The sequence below is a fragment of the Bolinopsis microptera genome, chromosome 9 (assembly GCF_026151205.1).
Source record: "Bolinopsis microptera isolate Bmic1 chromosome 9, MBARI_Bmic_1.0, whole genome shotgun sequence".
NCBI classification, from domain to species: Eukaryota; Metazoa; Ctenophora; class Tentaculata; order Lobata; family Bolinopsidae; genus Bolinopsis; species Bolinopsis microptera.
Window position 1 is genome coordinate 279316 of NC_087080.1, and position 15107 is coordinate 294422.

The 15107-nt window shown below is 41.1% G+C and overlaps 2 protein-coding genes across 2 annotated transcripts; both read left to right on the plus strand.

The window, feature by feature from the left end:
* The first annotated feature begins 747 nt into the window (after positions 1 to 747).
* On the plus strand, positions 748 to 8253 carry LOC134821023 (structural maintenance of chromosomes protein 2-like). Its single transcript, XM_063831686.1, has 8 exons — positions 748 to 862; positions 1593 to 1665; positions 2051 to 2216; positions 2427 to 2981; positions 3237 to 3805; positions 4012 to 5512; positions 7144 to 7272; positions 8230 to 8253. The coding sequence occupies exons 4-8, from the start codon at positions 2718 to 2720 to the stop codon at positions 8251 to 8253; spliced, it is 2487 nt and encodes an 828-aa protein (XP_063687756.1). The 5' UTR covers positions 748 to 862; positions 1593 to 1665; positions 2051 to 2216; positions 2427 to 2717.
* A 55-nt stretch (positions 8254 to 8308) lies between these two features.
* Positions 8309 to 14669, plus strand: LOC134820918 (uncharacterized). The gene is made up of 2 exons (XM_063831582.1): positions 8309 to 11870; positions 13699 to 14669. Exon 1 carries the CDS (start codon positions 8561 to 8563, stop codon positions 11708 to 11710), a length of 3150 nt encoding a protein of 1049 aa, XP_063687652.1. The 5' UTR covers positions 8309 to 8560; the 3' UTR covers positions 11711 to 11870; positions 13699 to 14669.
* Positions 14670 to 15107: the final 438 nt, after the last annotated feature.

A 15107-nucleotide genomic window follows, 5' to 3' on the forward strand; every position in this document is an offset into this window, starting at 1 on the left:
GCTGGGTAGCTGGGTAGCTGGGTAGCTGGGTAGCTGGGTAGCTGGGTAGCTAGGTAGCTGGGTAGCTGGGTAGCCGGGTAGCCGGGTAGCTGGGTAGCCGGGTAGCTGGGTAGCTGGGTAGCTGGGTAGCTGGGTAGCTGGGTAGCTGGGTAGCTGGGTAGCTGGGTAGCCGGGTAGCTGGGTAGCTGGGTAGCTGGGTAGCTGGGTAGCCGAGGTAGTGCTGGAAAACTTTCCAAATTTTACCAAATTACTGATAGTTGACCAAAACTGTCGACGAGTTCATTTCTGCGCGCGTCTTGGTAGATTATAAATCTACAAGTTTCTGTTTGGCATTAATTATAAACGTTGTGATATCATAAAAAGGCTAATTTACTGTGATTCAAGCCTCGTCAAATCCCTCGTCAAATTTTAATCTTAAGCTTTTAGATCCATATATTTTATATTTTAGATATTTAAAATAAAACAGTGTAGTTAGGCGAGTTTACTTCTTGATTTTGTAACTCAATCTTGTCAACATATAACCAATTTAAAATACTGAACCAATTTAGACATGAAGAGTCGTCTACAATTTTGTGAATCTAATTAGCGATCAGGGCGAGCTGGGAATGACTAATTAGTAACCATGGTAACGAGCAAGTAACACCTCCTCGTCTGACAGGTGGTGCTCTAACTAGAGGGTGTGAAGATACCCAGTCCTCTATTCCTCTTCTCACTAAACCACCTTTACTTCAAATCCTCCTCACAAACCAGAGTCTAGCAACTTAGTAACCTAGTAACCAGCTATAGCTACCAGAACGAACCTCCGACTAAACATCAAAACATGGGAGGTGCTGTATTGTTTGTCCTGTTTTCTTGTGTCCAGGTACGTGCTGCCTAGTGTTACTATGGTAACTAACTTACTCAATTATGGTTATTGTAAAATAGTTATTTTAACTATGATAACTATACTACTATTATTTTTTGTAATTTATAGCGCACCTATGGTAACTGTTATTCTTTCTTACTTTTAGTGTAACTATGGTAACTGTTATTCTTTTTTACTTGTAGTGTAACTATACAAGATACAAGATACAAGGCCAGGTCTCTCCCGAACGTTGGGATGGCTTGAGGTGCTTATCTCCTTTTCAGTAACCCTAAGCCACTCTGTGCCGAGGCACTATACTAGCTGTAGGGGGGTTAGTCCTACGAGCCAGAGAGTGTGTATCACCAGCCGAAGCTGTACCAAATCACAGCTTGGTAACTGGCCGACTTGCATCCGACCGTATTTGAACCCAGGTCTTCTGCTTGGGAGGCGATCGTGTTACCACTACACCACCCGGCTACTATTGTAAAATAGTTATTTTAACTATGATAACTATACTACTATTATTTTTTGTAATTTATAGCGCACCTATGGTAACTGTTATTCTTTCTTACTTTTAGTGTAACTATGGTAACTGTTATTCTTTTTTACTTGTAGTGTAACTATAGTAACTGTTATTCTTTTTTACTTGTAGTGTAACTATAGTAACGAGTAGTGTAACTTTGGTAACTAGTAGTGTAACTATGGTAACTAATAATGTAACTATAGTAACCAGTAACGTGTGTTACAGGTGATACGAGCAGGGGACGGGTGTAATGACGGATCTGTTCTTGTTGATGGTATCTGTACACTTTGTAACCCAGGTACTTACTTTAATGTGTAACTATGGTAACTAGTAGTGTAACTATGGCAACTAGTAGTGTAACTATGGTAACTAGTAGTGTAACTATGGTTACTAGTAGTGTAACTATGGTAACTAGTAGTGTAACTATGGTAACTAGTAGTGTCACTATGGTAACTAGTAGTGTCACTATGGTAACTAGTAGTGTAACTATGGTAACTAGTAGTGTAACTATGGTAACTAGTAGTGTAACTATGGTAACTAGTAGTGTCACTATGGTAACTAGTAGTGTCACTATGGTAACTAGTAGTGTAACTATGGTAACTAGTAGTGTCACTATGGTAACTAGTAGTGTAACTATGGTAACTAGTAGTGTAACTATGGTAACTATCAATGTAACTCTGTAGGTTCTAAACATGAAGCCTAAAGAGATATTATCGATGATAGAGGAGGCAGCTGGAACGTCTCTTTACGAGAGTAAGAAACAATCTGCTCTTAAAACTATTGAGAAGAAAGATAACAAACTAACTGATATAAACAAGATACTAGATGAAGAGCTGAACCCTACTCTTGGTACATATACATTTATTTAATACACAGCAATACTCTTGTTCTTTATACTGTTTTATTATCCCACAACCAAACTTAGTTTGCTGAGTTATTTACAATTTTATTTGTTATCACGTTGTATAAATACTAATAAATACTAATACTGTGTTCTGATTTGTGCTCACATATTACTACGTGCTACCAATACTCGGTTCTGATTTGTGCTCACTTCAGAGAAGTTGAAAGCAGAGAGAGCGTCCTATTTGGAGTACCAGAAGATACAGCGACACATAGAAACATTAACCCGACTAGTGGTTGCCTACAAATACACACGTGCTCAACACGTGGACCAGAACGCTGCGGGGGAGGTGTTGTCTTTACAGGACCAGATAAACACTGTGGATAACGATGTGGGTGCAAGTAAGAGTGAGATAGAACGGCTGAAGGAGGAGATCAGTAGACTGGAACAAACCAGGAAAGGACAGGCTTCTTCTAAGTTGGAGGAGCTGGAGAGTGAGTGTCACTATGGTAACTAGTAGTGTAACTGAGATGACGGATATTAGTAAGAGGGAGGTAAAGGCTACGTCAGATCTGGATAACGTGCTGGACGCTGTTAGACAGGAGGAGAAGGAGAAGGAGAGCATGCTGAGAAGTATCGCTAACACTGAGAAACTCATCTCTAATAAATCAGAGGAGTTGACAGCAGTGAGAGAAGAGGCAGAGAAGTACAAGGAGTTGGAGGAGAAAGAGAGAGGAAACGTGGAGAGAGCAGAGTCTAACTACACCCAGGTAACTATGGTAACTAGTAGTGTAGCTATGGTAACTAGTAGTGTAACTATGGTAACTAGTAGTGTAGCTATGGTAACTAGTAGTGTAACTATGGTAACTAGTAGTGTAACTATGGTAACTAGTAGTGTAACTAAGGTAACTAGTAGTGTAACTATGGTAACTAGTAGTGTAACTATGGTAACTAGTAGTGTAACTATGGTAACTAGTAGTGTAAACACTGAGTGTAACTATGCTAACTAGTCTAACTACACCCAGGTACAAGCGGGTCAGATGGAGGGAGAAGACGGAGAGCAGCTGACCTACACTGAACATCTGATGAAGCTAAAAGACTCGCTGAGCGAGGCACAGACAGCAAACCAACAAGCTAACCTGAAACTAGCGCACTCTCAGAGCACTATCAAGAAGATGGAGACTGACTGCAGGAAGGCGGAGAGGGAAATAGCCCGGGAGAAGGGCGAGTTTGACACGGCTGTAACAGTTGTGGAAGGTGTGGAGAGGAGAATTGAGAAGCTTGGCTTCTCTCAAGAGGTGCATAGTGAGCTACAAAATGAGAAATGTGAACTAGAAAACAAGGTGGCTAAAGCTTCAAAACAGGTAAACGAGCTAGTGAACAAGTTCCCGCAACTCCAGTTCGACTACGTGTCCCCAGACAGGCACTTTGATAGGTCCCGTGTAAAGGGGCTGGTAGCTGATCTCTTCACTGTACCGGATAATCAGTACGCGATGGCTCTAGAGGTTGCCGCTGGGAGGAGGTTGTATAACGTGGTGACAGACAACGAGGACACCAGTGCTCTGCTCATCAAACACGGCCAACTCCGCAGAAGGTACGTCATGATATTGTAACTAGTAGTGTAACTATGGTAACTAGCAGTGTAACTATGGTAACTAGTAGTAAATAAGTAGTGTAACTATGGTAACTAGTAGTGTAGCTATGGTAACTTGTAGTGTAACTATGGTAACTAGTAGTGTAACTATGGTAACTAGTAGTGTAACTATGGTAACTAGTAGTGTAACTATGGTAACCCCGCAGGTACGTCATGATACCCCTCAACAAGATCCGCAGCAATGTTATAGACAGGGAGGTGGTTAACAGCGCCAAGAGACTGGTCGGTGGTGACAACTGTCACCTAGCTCTGGATGTCATCCAGTTTGATAAACAGGTGGAACCGGCCATGAAGTTCTGTTTTGGAGGGGTTCTCATCTGTAAAACTAAGGAGCAAGCTAAGAAAGTAGCATTCGACAAGTCAGTGAAGAGGAAGGTTATTACTCTGGAGGGAGATGTATACGATCCGGCAGGTACTCTAACGGGAGGGTCCAGGAACACTTCTAGATGTGTTCTTAAAGAACTCTCTGCCTGCAAACAGTCCAGATCTGATCTCACTCAGTACAAAGAGCAGTACAGACAGGTAGAGGGAGAGTTGAGTAAAATGGAAAGAGTTGTCCACGAGTGGGAGGAACTGAAAGGTCAGCTGAGGCTGAAGAAGCACGAGCGTGATTTATTAGAAGAAAGATTGAAGCAGACCTCTCATTACAAGGACATAGAGGAGTTGAGGAGGACTAAGGAGGACCTGGCAAAGCAAAAGGAAATTGTGGATAATTTTAACGACAAAGAAAAGAGTCTCTTAAAGAAGTGCGCGGAAGTGGAAGCTAAGATGAAGAACTTCAAATCTGAACAAGAGAAAGAACTGAAGAAGTCGGAGAAGAGGATATTAGACGCAAAGAGTAAATTAAACAAGTGTTCGAAGGAGGCGAAAGCAAAGGTGAACAAGTTGAAAGAACTAGAGTTGGAGGTGAGCAGTGAGCTAGCTAAGGAGCTGGAGGGTCTGCGAGAGCAGCTGCCTAAGTGCGAGGAGGCTATAGCTGCTGCTCAGGAGCTTGTGGAGGGAGCCCAGTTAAAGCTGACTGAGTGCGCGGCGGTGAGGGAGGCACTGGCTGCTGAACTTGGGGCTCAGCGTGAACTGATACAACAGTGTTCTGCTGAGATAGAAAACTTTGTGAAGGAGCAGAAAGCAGCGGAGAAGCTGATAAGTAGCTGCGGGATAAAGCTGAAGGAGCTGACTCACAAGCTGAGTAAACTGAACAAGGAAGCGAGCGAAGCAAAGCAGCAGGTCCAGTATTACCTCAACAACTATGAGTGGATTGCTTCTGAAAAACAGTACTTCGGACAGAAGGACACTGCCTACGACTTTGAGAAACAGGACCTGAAAGAAAGTGATAAGAAGTTGGAGCGACTGAAGGCAAGTAAAGAGAAACTGTCCAAGAATGTGAACATGAGAGCAATGCACCTGCTAGGAGAAGCGGAGAAACGGTACATCGACCTGGTGAAAAGGAAGGACATTGTGACTAACGACAAGCACAAGATAAACAAGGTGATCAAGGAACTGGACGAGAAGAAGAACAGAGCAGTCAGGAGAGCCTGGGAGCAGGTGAACAAGGATTTCGGCTCTATATTCTCTACGCTGCTTCCTGGAGCGAGGGTTAAACTGCAGACTTTGGAGGGGAGACCTGTTACTGATGGTTTAGAAGTCAAGGTAAGTGCTAATGTTTATATCTTTGGAGGGGAGACCTGTTACTGATGGTTTAGAAGTCAAGGTAAGTGCTAATGTTTATATCTTTGGAGGGGAGACCTGTTACTGATGGTTTAGAAGTCAAGGTAAGTGCTAATGTTTATATCTTTGGAGGGGAGACCTGTTACTGATGGTTTAGAAGTCAAGGTAAGTGCTAATGTTTATATCTTTGGAGGGGAGACCTGTTACTGATGGTTTAGAAGTCAAGGTAAGTGCTAATGTTTATATCTTTGGAGGGGAGACCTGTTACTGACGGTTTAGAAGTCAAGGTAAGTGCTAATGTTTATATCTTTGGAGGGGAGACCTGTTACTGATGGTTTAGAAGTCAAGGTAAGTGCTAATGTTTATACCTTTGGAGGGGAGACCTGTTACTGATGGTTTAGAAGTCAAGGTAAGTGCTAATGCTTATATCTTTGGAGGGGGGACCTGTTACTAATGGTTTAGAAGTCAAGGTAAGTGCTAATGTTTATATCTTTGGAGGGGGGACCTGTTACTGATGGTTTAGAAGTCAAGGTAAGTGCTAATGTTTATATCTTTGGAGGGGGGACCTGTTACTGATGGTTTAGAAGTCATGGTAAGTGCTAATGTTTATATCTTTGGAGGGGAGACCTGTTACTGATGGTTTAGAAGTCAAGGTAAGTGCTAATGTTTATATCTTTGGGAGGGAGACCTGTTACTGATGGTTTAGAAGTCAAGGTAAGTGCTAATGTTTATATCTTTGGAGGGGAGACCTGTTACTGATGGTTTAGAAGTCAAGGTAAGTGTTAATGTTTATATCTTTGGAGGGGAGACCTGTTACTGATGGTTTAGAAGTCAAGGTAAGTGCTAATGTTTATATCTTTGGAGGGGAGACCTGTTACTGATGGTTTAGAAGTCAAGGTAAGTGCTAATGTTTATATCTTTGGAGGGGAGACCTGTTACTGATGGTTTAGAAGTCAAGGTAAGTGCTAATGTTTATATCTTTGGAGGGGGGACCTGTTACTGATGGTTTAGAAGTCAAGGTAAGTGCTAATGTTTATATCTTTGGAGGGGAGACCTGTTACTGATGGTTTAGAAGTCAAGGTAAGTGCTAATGTTTATATCTTTGGAGGGGAGACCTGTTACTGATGGTTTAGAAGTCAAGGTAAGTGCTAATGTTTATATCTTTGGAGGGGAGACCTGTTACTGATGGTTTAGAAGTCAAGGTAAGTGCTAATGTTTATATCTTTGGAGGGGAGATCTGTTACTGATGGTTTAGAAGTCAAGGTAAGTGGTAATGTTTATATCTTTGGAGGGGAGACCTGTTACTGATGGTTTAGAAGTCAAGGTAAGTGCTAATGTTTATATCTTTGGAGGGGAGATCTGTTACTGATGGTTTAGAAGTCAAGGTAAGTGGTAATGTTTATATCTTTGGAGGGGAGACCTGTTACTGATGGTTTAGAAGTCAAGGTACGTGCTAATGTTTATATCTTTGGAGGGGAGACCTGTTACTGATGGTTTAGAAGTCAAGGTAAGTGCTCATGTTTATATCTTTATATAGGTTATTATTGTTGCTAAGTAAACATATCTTACTTTGTAAACCTATACTACCTTACTTTAATAGTTTACAATTGCAGGTTGGGTTCGGTGAGGTATGGAAAGAGTCACTAACCGAACTGAGCGGGGGACAGAGATCTTTAGTGGCCCTCTCTCTTATCTTATCTCTTCTTCTCTTCAAACCCGCTCCTCTATACATTCTGGACGAGGTAATTATACTAATTATACTAATTATACTAATTATACTTATTATACTAATTATAATCCTCTGTTAGGGAATACTAAAACGTTTCTGTTAGGGAATACTAAAACGTTTCTGTTAGGGAATACTAAAACGTTTCTGTTAGGGAATACTAAAACGTTTCTGTTAGGAAATACTGTAACGTTTCTGTTAGGGAATACTTAAACGTTTCTGTTAGGAAATACTGTAACGTTTCTGTTAGGGAATACTAAAACGTTTCTGTTAGGAAATACTGTAACGTTTCTGTTAGGGAATACTAAAATGTTTCTGTTAGGAAATACTGTAACGTTTCTGTTAGGGAATACTAAAACGTTTCTGTTAGGAAATACTGTAACGTTTCTGTTAGGGAATACTAAAATGTTTCTGTTAGGGAATACTAAAACGTTTCTGTTAGGAAATACTGTAACGTTTCTGTTAGGGAATACTTAAACGTTTCTGTTAGGGAATACTTAAACGTTTCTGTTAGGGAATACTAAAACGTTTCTGTTAGGGAATACTAAAACGTTTCTGTTAGGAAATACTGTAACGTTTCTGTTAGGGAATACTTAAACGTTTCTGTTAGGAAATACTGTAACGTTTCTGTTAGGGAATACTAAAACGTTTCTGTTAGGAAATACTGTAACGTTTCTGTTAGGGAATACTAAAATGTTTCTGTTAGGAAATACTGTAACGTTTCTGTTAGGGAATACTAAAACGTTTCTGTTAGGAAATACTGTAACGTTTCTGTTAGGGAATACTAAAATGTTTCTGTTAGGGAATACTAAAACGTTTCTGTTAGGAAATACTGTAACGTTTCTGTTAGGGAATACTTAAACGTTTCTGTTAGGAAATACTGTAACGTTTCTGTTAGGGAATACTAAAACGTTTCTGTTAGGAAATACTAAAACGTTTCTGTTAGGGAATACTGACACGTGTTTCTCTCCAGGTGGTAGCAAGAGATTATTTATAATCTCAGGGAATAGTGATCGTGAAGGCAGTGAAGCCAATAACCTCTCCTATTCCAATGACCATAGTGCGTGATGAAGAATCACATCCTTTTCGAGGTGCTACTATTAAGCATTGTAATCTGTCCTGGGTGACTCCAGTATAAACAGATGACGTGCAACAAAACACTATGGATCTAGACAGGCAAAGGTCGATAAAAAACCGGGTGCGAGATGCTGGCAACTTCTCCTCTCTAAAAGTTTGCTACTGAAACATTACACACAAATCAAGGACGGTGTGCTTCTACCTCTGCAAGGTCGGGTGAGACCAGGATGACGGCAACTGGGCAAAGCCTCAGGGACCCCAGTGGCCTGATGAGAAGAGTGGTTGCTCGTCATAACAACAGAGTAATTAGTCAACAGATCGCTCATGTTGACACTGATTTCAGCAAGTCCAATCCTATCAACTACAGCAAACACTCAATGTACTTTGGAACCTGGAATGTTTTATCTTTAGTCAGCTCATCTTCACAGCTTTATCAACTCAGTCAGAACATTGATCACTACAGTCTTGATATTTTGGGTATTACTGAAACTCATATGCCAGGATCTGGAAGTACACTTTTGGACAATGGTAGTCTACTTATTCATTCTGGTAGGGGAGATGGTATCAAAAGGCAAGGGGTTGGCCTATGTCTTTCCAAAAAGGTCAGGAACTCCCTGATCTCTTATGTACCTACATCAGAGCGGGTCTTAACAGCTAGGTTACACGGCAAACACCTCAACATATCTGTTGTTGTAGCCTACGCTCCGACTGACGGTGCTGATGACGGAGAGAAAGATCGTTTTTACAACGTTGTATCAGACACGTTTGGTGAACTACCCCGACATGATCTGAAACTGCTACTGGGTGACTTCAATGGAAAAGTTACTTCAAACAGATATGGATTCGAGGGAGTTATTGGTGGAGAATCTCTCCATAGTTCATCAAGCGACAATGGGACCAGGCTCATGGATTTCTGTGCAGCCAATCAACTTGTTATTGGTGGAACTCTGTTCCAGCATAGAGACATCCATAAGGGTACATGGCGGTCTCCTAACGGGTTAACTGTGAATCAAATAGATCATATTTGTATTAGTGGACGATTCCAACATTCGCTACTCGATGTTAAGGTATGTCGTGGGGCTGACATTGGTTCAGATCACTATCTTGTTCGTGGACGGCTGCAAATCAAACTGCAGTCGGTAGCTAAGATCACTGCTAAAAGGCACGATGTGCCTGCTATCGAACATTTGCGAAACTCGTCTAAGGTTCAAGAGTACAACGTGGCTCTTCAGAACCGTTTTAATTGTCTGGCGAATGAGGTCAACCTTGAGGACATGTGGGATAATTTCAAGCAGACAGTCACTGATGTCTCGATGGAAGTGCTTGGAAAGCGTCCCCGGAAGGTTAAAGAACAACACCTTTCGCAAACCTCTAAGAACTTGATAGAGCAACGGGGAATGTTCAAACGGAGGGATCCCACTTCAAACGTCAATAGATCAGCCTACTCTAAGCTTAATAAATTAGTTAAGAAAAGTTGTAAGATTGACGACAACAACTGGGCTACTAAAATAGCGACTGATCTAGAGGAGGCTTCTAAGAAAGGCCAGCAAAGGGAAGTTTGGGATAAGATAAAGAAGATTTCTGGGAAAAAGAAGAAGAAAGTGGGTATGTCAGTTAGGGATAAGGATGGTCATTTTATTACAGACCCGGACAGTCAGAAGGAAAGGTGGAAGGAGCACTTTACTGAGCTCTTAAATCCTCCACTATCGGATGCCAATCTTGATGACCTCGATGGTGTGCCCTCACAACCGAGTTTTGACTACCTTTCTTGTTTTGACGGACCTCCTTCTAGAGATGAGATTAGTTATGCTCTAAAGAAACTGAAGAACTGCAAAAGTGCAGGGGTTGATGAGATAACTAATGAACAACTTAAGTATGGTGGAAGTGCTCTTGTTGGCCAACTAGAGCTACTGTTTAAAAAGGTATGGGAGGAAGAGGTGATCCCTGAGGATTGGCTTAAAGGTGTTATAGTGGTTATCGGAAAGAAGGGAGACACCTCATACTGCTGCAATAATAGGGGTATAACTCTTAGGGCAACGTCTTCTAAGGTTCTTCAAATGGTTCTTCTTAAGAGGCTGGATGTTGGAATGGAGTGTCTTCTTAGGGAAAATCAGTGTGGGTTCAGACGGAACCGCTCATGTATTGATCAGATTTATTCCATCCGCACCATTATTCACAACTGCATTGAGTTTAACATTCCACTTTATGTTAATTTCATTGATTTTAAGGCAGCGTTTGATTCCATCAGAAGAGAGTTTATTTGGTCAAGCATGAGACACTATGGACTTCCTGAGAAATATGTTAGAATCTTTCAGGCATTCTTCAACGGAACCATGAGTGCTGTCAGGGTTAATGGTGAAATGTCTGATTGGTTCTCTGTTAATTCGGGCACTGGACAGGGTGATATCCAGGGCCCTCCTGTATTTAATTTTTGTCTGAACTTTGGAATCTTTTTGGCCGAGGTTCACAAAGCAATCAGTCATGGTGCTGTACTGCAAAAGGAACTAAAGGGTGCAGATGAAAAAGTTATCATGGACAGTGACTACGCTGATGATCTGGCAGTGATGGACAATACTGAAGAAGGGCTGCAAGAGTCCACTGATCTTATAGCTTATTACACCTCTTATGCTGGGTTGAAGATCAACGCTAAAAAGACACAATGCATGGCGATCAGCAAGTGTGCGTCCCAGCGACCTTACACCGAAAGAGACAGTATAAAGCTAACAGTGGAGGGAGAACCTGTTGAACAGGTCAGCAACTTTGTTTATCTTGGTGCCAACATCAGTGGGGATGGTACCATTGACCGAGATCTTGACATCAGGATCCAGCGTGCTAATGGTGCGTTCCATCAGCTTTGGAAGATATGGAACAGTCGAACTATAAGAACGCCCACCAAGATCCGTATCTACAAGGCTGCTGTTATTACTATTCTGTTATATGGAGCCGAAGTGTGGAACACAACAAAGAAGCAGATGAAACGGTTTGAGGTCTTCCATCTGACCTCCCTGAGAAGAATCTTGAAGATAAAGTGGTTCTTCCATGTCTCCAATGAAGAAGTTCTCAGGCGTGCTGGAATTAAGTCTATCGAAACTTTCATCGGTGCGGCTAGACTAAGGTGGTACGGACATGTTGTCAGAATGCCAGAGACGCGGTTTCCCAATTTCTTACTGGATTGGAAACCAAACTATGGAAAGAGACTGAGAGGACGACCCCGCAAAGGCTGGATGGCCTGTGTACTCGAGGATGCGGCTGAATTTACAGGTGTCGATAACATCAGCAGAGATGCAGTAAAACAGTTGGCTCTAAAGCGAGTGGAATGGAGGAACATGTTACGCCGTAGAAGAGATGTGTGTGATGCAGGCCACTCCAACGACTAGGAGGAGACCTCTTCATGTAGCATGTATGTATGGACGCAGCGCTAGACTTGTCCCACACTCAGAACATCGGACAGATGTTGAGGGCTCACTTCAAACATTCTCAATTCGTCGTGGTCTCCCTCAAAGATGGCATGTTCCAGAATGCTAACGTTCTCTTCAGGTAAATTGAATATCTTTATTGTGAATACTGGGCTCTGATTGGTTACTTTGTGTCACGTGGTGTGAGTACTGTGCTCTGATTGGTTAGTTTGTGTCACATGATGTGAGTACTGTGCTCTGATTGGTTACTTTGTGTCACGTGGTGTGAGTACTGTGCTCTGATTGGTTAGTTTGTGTCACATGATGTGAGTACTGTGCTCTGATTGGTTACTTTGTGTCACGTGGTGTGAGTACTGCGCTCTGATTGGTTACTTTGTGTCACATGATGTGAGTACTGTGCTCTGATTGGTTACTTTGTGTCACTTGGTGTGATCTTCAGGTAAATTGAATATTTATATTGTGAATACTCTGCTCTGATTGGTTACTTTGTGTCACATGATGTGAGTACTGTGCTCTGATTGGTTACTTTGTGTCACATGATGTGAGTACTGTGCTCTGATTGGTTACTTTGTGTCACGTGGTGTGAGTACTGTGCTCTGATTGGTTACTTTGTGTCACGTGGTGTGAGTACTGACTACTGTGCTCTGATTGGTTACTTTGTGTTACATGATGTGAGTACTGTGCTCTGATTGGTTACTTTGTGTCACATGATGTGAGTACTGTGCTCTGATTGGTTACTTTGTGTCACATGATGTGAGTACTGTGCTCTGATTGGTTAGTTTGTGTCACGTGGTGTGAGTACTGTGCTCTGATTGGTTACTTTGTGTCACATGATGTGAGTACTGTGCTCTGATTGGTTACTTTGTGTCACATGATGTGAGTACTGTGCTCTGATTGGTTACTTTGTGTCACATGATGTGAGTACTGTGCTCTGATTGGTTACTTTGTGTCACGTGGTGTGAGTACTGTGCTCTGATTGGTTACTTTGTGTCACATGATGTGAGTACTGTGCTCTGATTGGTTACTTTGTGTCACGTGGTGTGAGTACTGTGCTCTGATTGGTTACTTTGTGTCACGTGGTGTGAATACTGTGCTCTGATTGGTTAGTTTGTGTCACGTGGTGTGAGTACTGTGTTCTGATTGGTTACTTTGTGTCACGTGGTGTGAGTACTGTGCTCTGATTGGTTACTTTGTGTCACGTGGTGTGAGTACTGTGCTCTGATTGGTTACTTTGTGTCACGTGGTGTGAGTACTGTGCTCTGATTGGTTAGTTTGTGTCACTTCGTGTGAGTACTGTGCTCTGATTGGTTAGTTTGTGTCACGTGGTGTGAGTACTGTGCTCTGATTGGTTACTTTGTGTCACGTGGTGTGAATACTGTGCTCTGATTGGTTACTTTGTGTCACGTGGTGTGAATACTGTGCTCTGATTGGTTACTTTGTGTCACGTGGTGTGAATACTGTGCTCTGATTGGTTACTTTGTGTCACGTGGTGTGAATACTGTGCTCTGATTGGTTACTTTGTGTCACGTGGTGTGAGTACTGTGCTCTGATTGGTTACTTTGTGTCACGTGGTGTGAGTACTGTGCTCTGATTGGTTAGTTTGTGTCACGTGGTGTGAGTACTGTGCTCTGATTGGTTAGTTTGTGTCACGTGGTGTGAGTACTGTGCTCTGATTGGTTAGTTTGTGTCACGTGGTGTGAGTACTGTGCTCTGATTGGTTAGTTTGTGTCACGTGGTGTGAGTACTGTGCTCTGATTGGTTAGTTTGTGTCACGTGGTGTGAGTACTGTGCTCTGATTGGTTACTTTGTGTCACGTGGTGTGAATACTGTGCTCTGATTGGTTACTTTGTGTCACGTGGTGTGAATACAGTGCGCTGATTGGTTACTTTGTGTCACGTGGTGTGAATACTGGGCTCTGATTGGTTATAATAAGACCCTCATCATATCAGGACGAAGTTTGTTGACGGAGTATCAGCTGTTACACGACACACTCAACATTCCTCCACAAAACCTGTTCTGTCTGAGAAGGAGAATATTCAGCCGCTCGTTAAGAAAAACAAAAAACAAAAGGTTTAGTTACCATGGTGACTGGTGATGTGAAACCTACGTAGTCTTACTTTTTAAACAGTTGCTATTCAAGTAGCTTCTTTTAAGTTTAAATTAAGCAAATTGTCAAGTTGAGAACTAAGGTGATGTTACCATGGTTACGGATTATTAAAACTGCGTATCAAGTTCAGTGCGCGGCTTAATGACTATAAGTGTGTACATGACTAGGGAGCACTGAGTTGCTAACTTTCTCTTGTTTAATATTATTGCACACTTTGCAAAGCAGCCTTACATTTACAACCTTATGTATGGAGTGCTCGTAATACAAAGTAAAAGTAATATACACTGGTATTAATTATTTGTTATAGTTAATTGTGCTCACGTGGTATTTATCTACGTGTGTCTTATATTTAATACAAAATTAATACTTTTAATCGGTTAAAGCTTAGATTTTAAGCTTTTTTCTTTGTAAATTTTAAACGACCCAGTTTTTAAGTCACAATTTTTTAAATTACTTGTTCTTTATTATAGTTATCCTACGTTTCCCCTAGTTGATGGCAATGCCGTTGACTTTAATAAAAAACGTGCTAATAAAAACAATCATCAGTATTTCTCAGTTTATTATGAGATATTTACGTTTGAAATTATGTACTGACGTTGATAAGTTTGTGTCACGTGGTGTGAATACTGTGCTCTGATTGGTTAATATCTCAAATCTTTAGAGCAACATTTTAAATCCTGCACCTTTTGTTTGTACCATCATCTTTAAGACTTTATTTTTAGTCGCAATGTATTCTGCTTTACCTGGACTGTTTTTATATTTATATTGTTGTATTTCAGTTACATTTCATTGGAATCTACCGAAACATTACAATTATTTTACTTTTCTTTGTTCATTAAGTAGAAATTTGTAAGCGATACAATATAGCAATAGTGAATAGCACTATTCAACGAAACATTTGGAAGTATCTCGTCGCTTTAAGTATCACATCGCTTTAAGTATCACATCGCTTTAAGACTGTTATTTGAGCAACATGTTCGCTCGTATCTCCAATATATATCCAGTGGATATTAGTGCAGTGGAGATAATTATTATCACAGAAAGCACATCCAAATAAACAGTATGGAATGTGTAATTTATTTCAAACAAATATTGGAGGCAGGTCATAGTGATTGACAAATTTAAACTATAAATTTAAATAAGAAAAATTGTAATTTTCATAAATAAACCGATTAAAAAAATGTAATCGTATTCAAAATATTCAATCGCATTCAAAACATTTAAACGTATTCAAAATATTTGATCGTATTC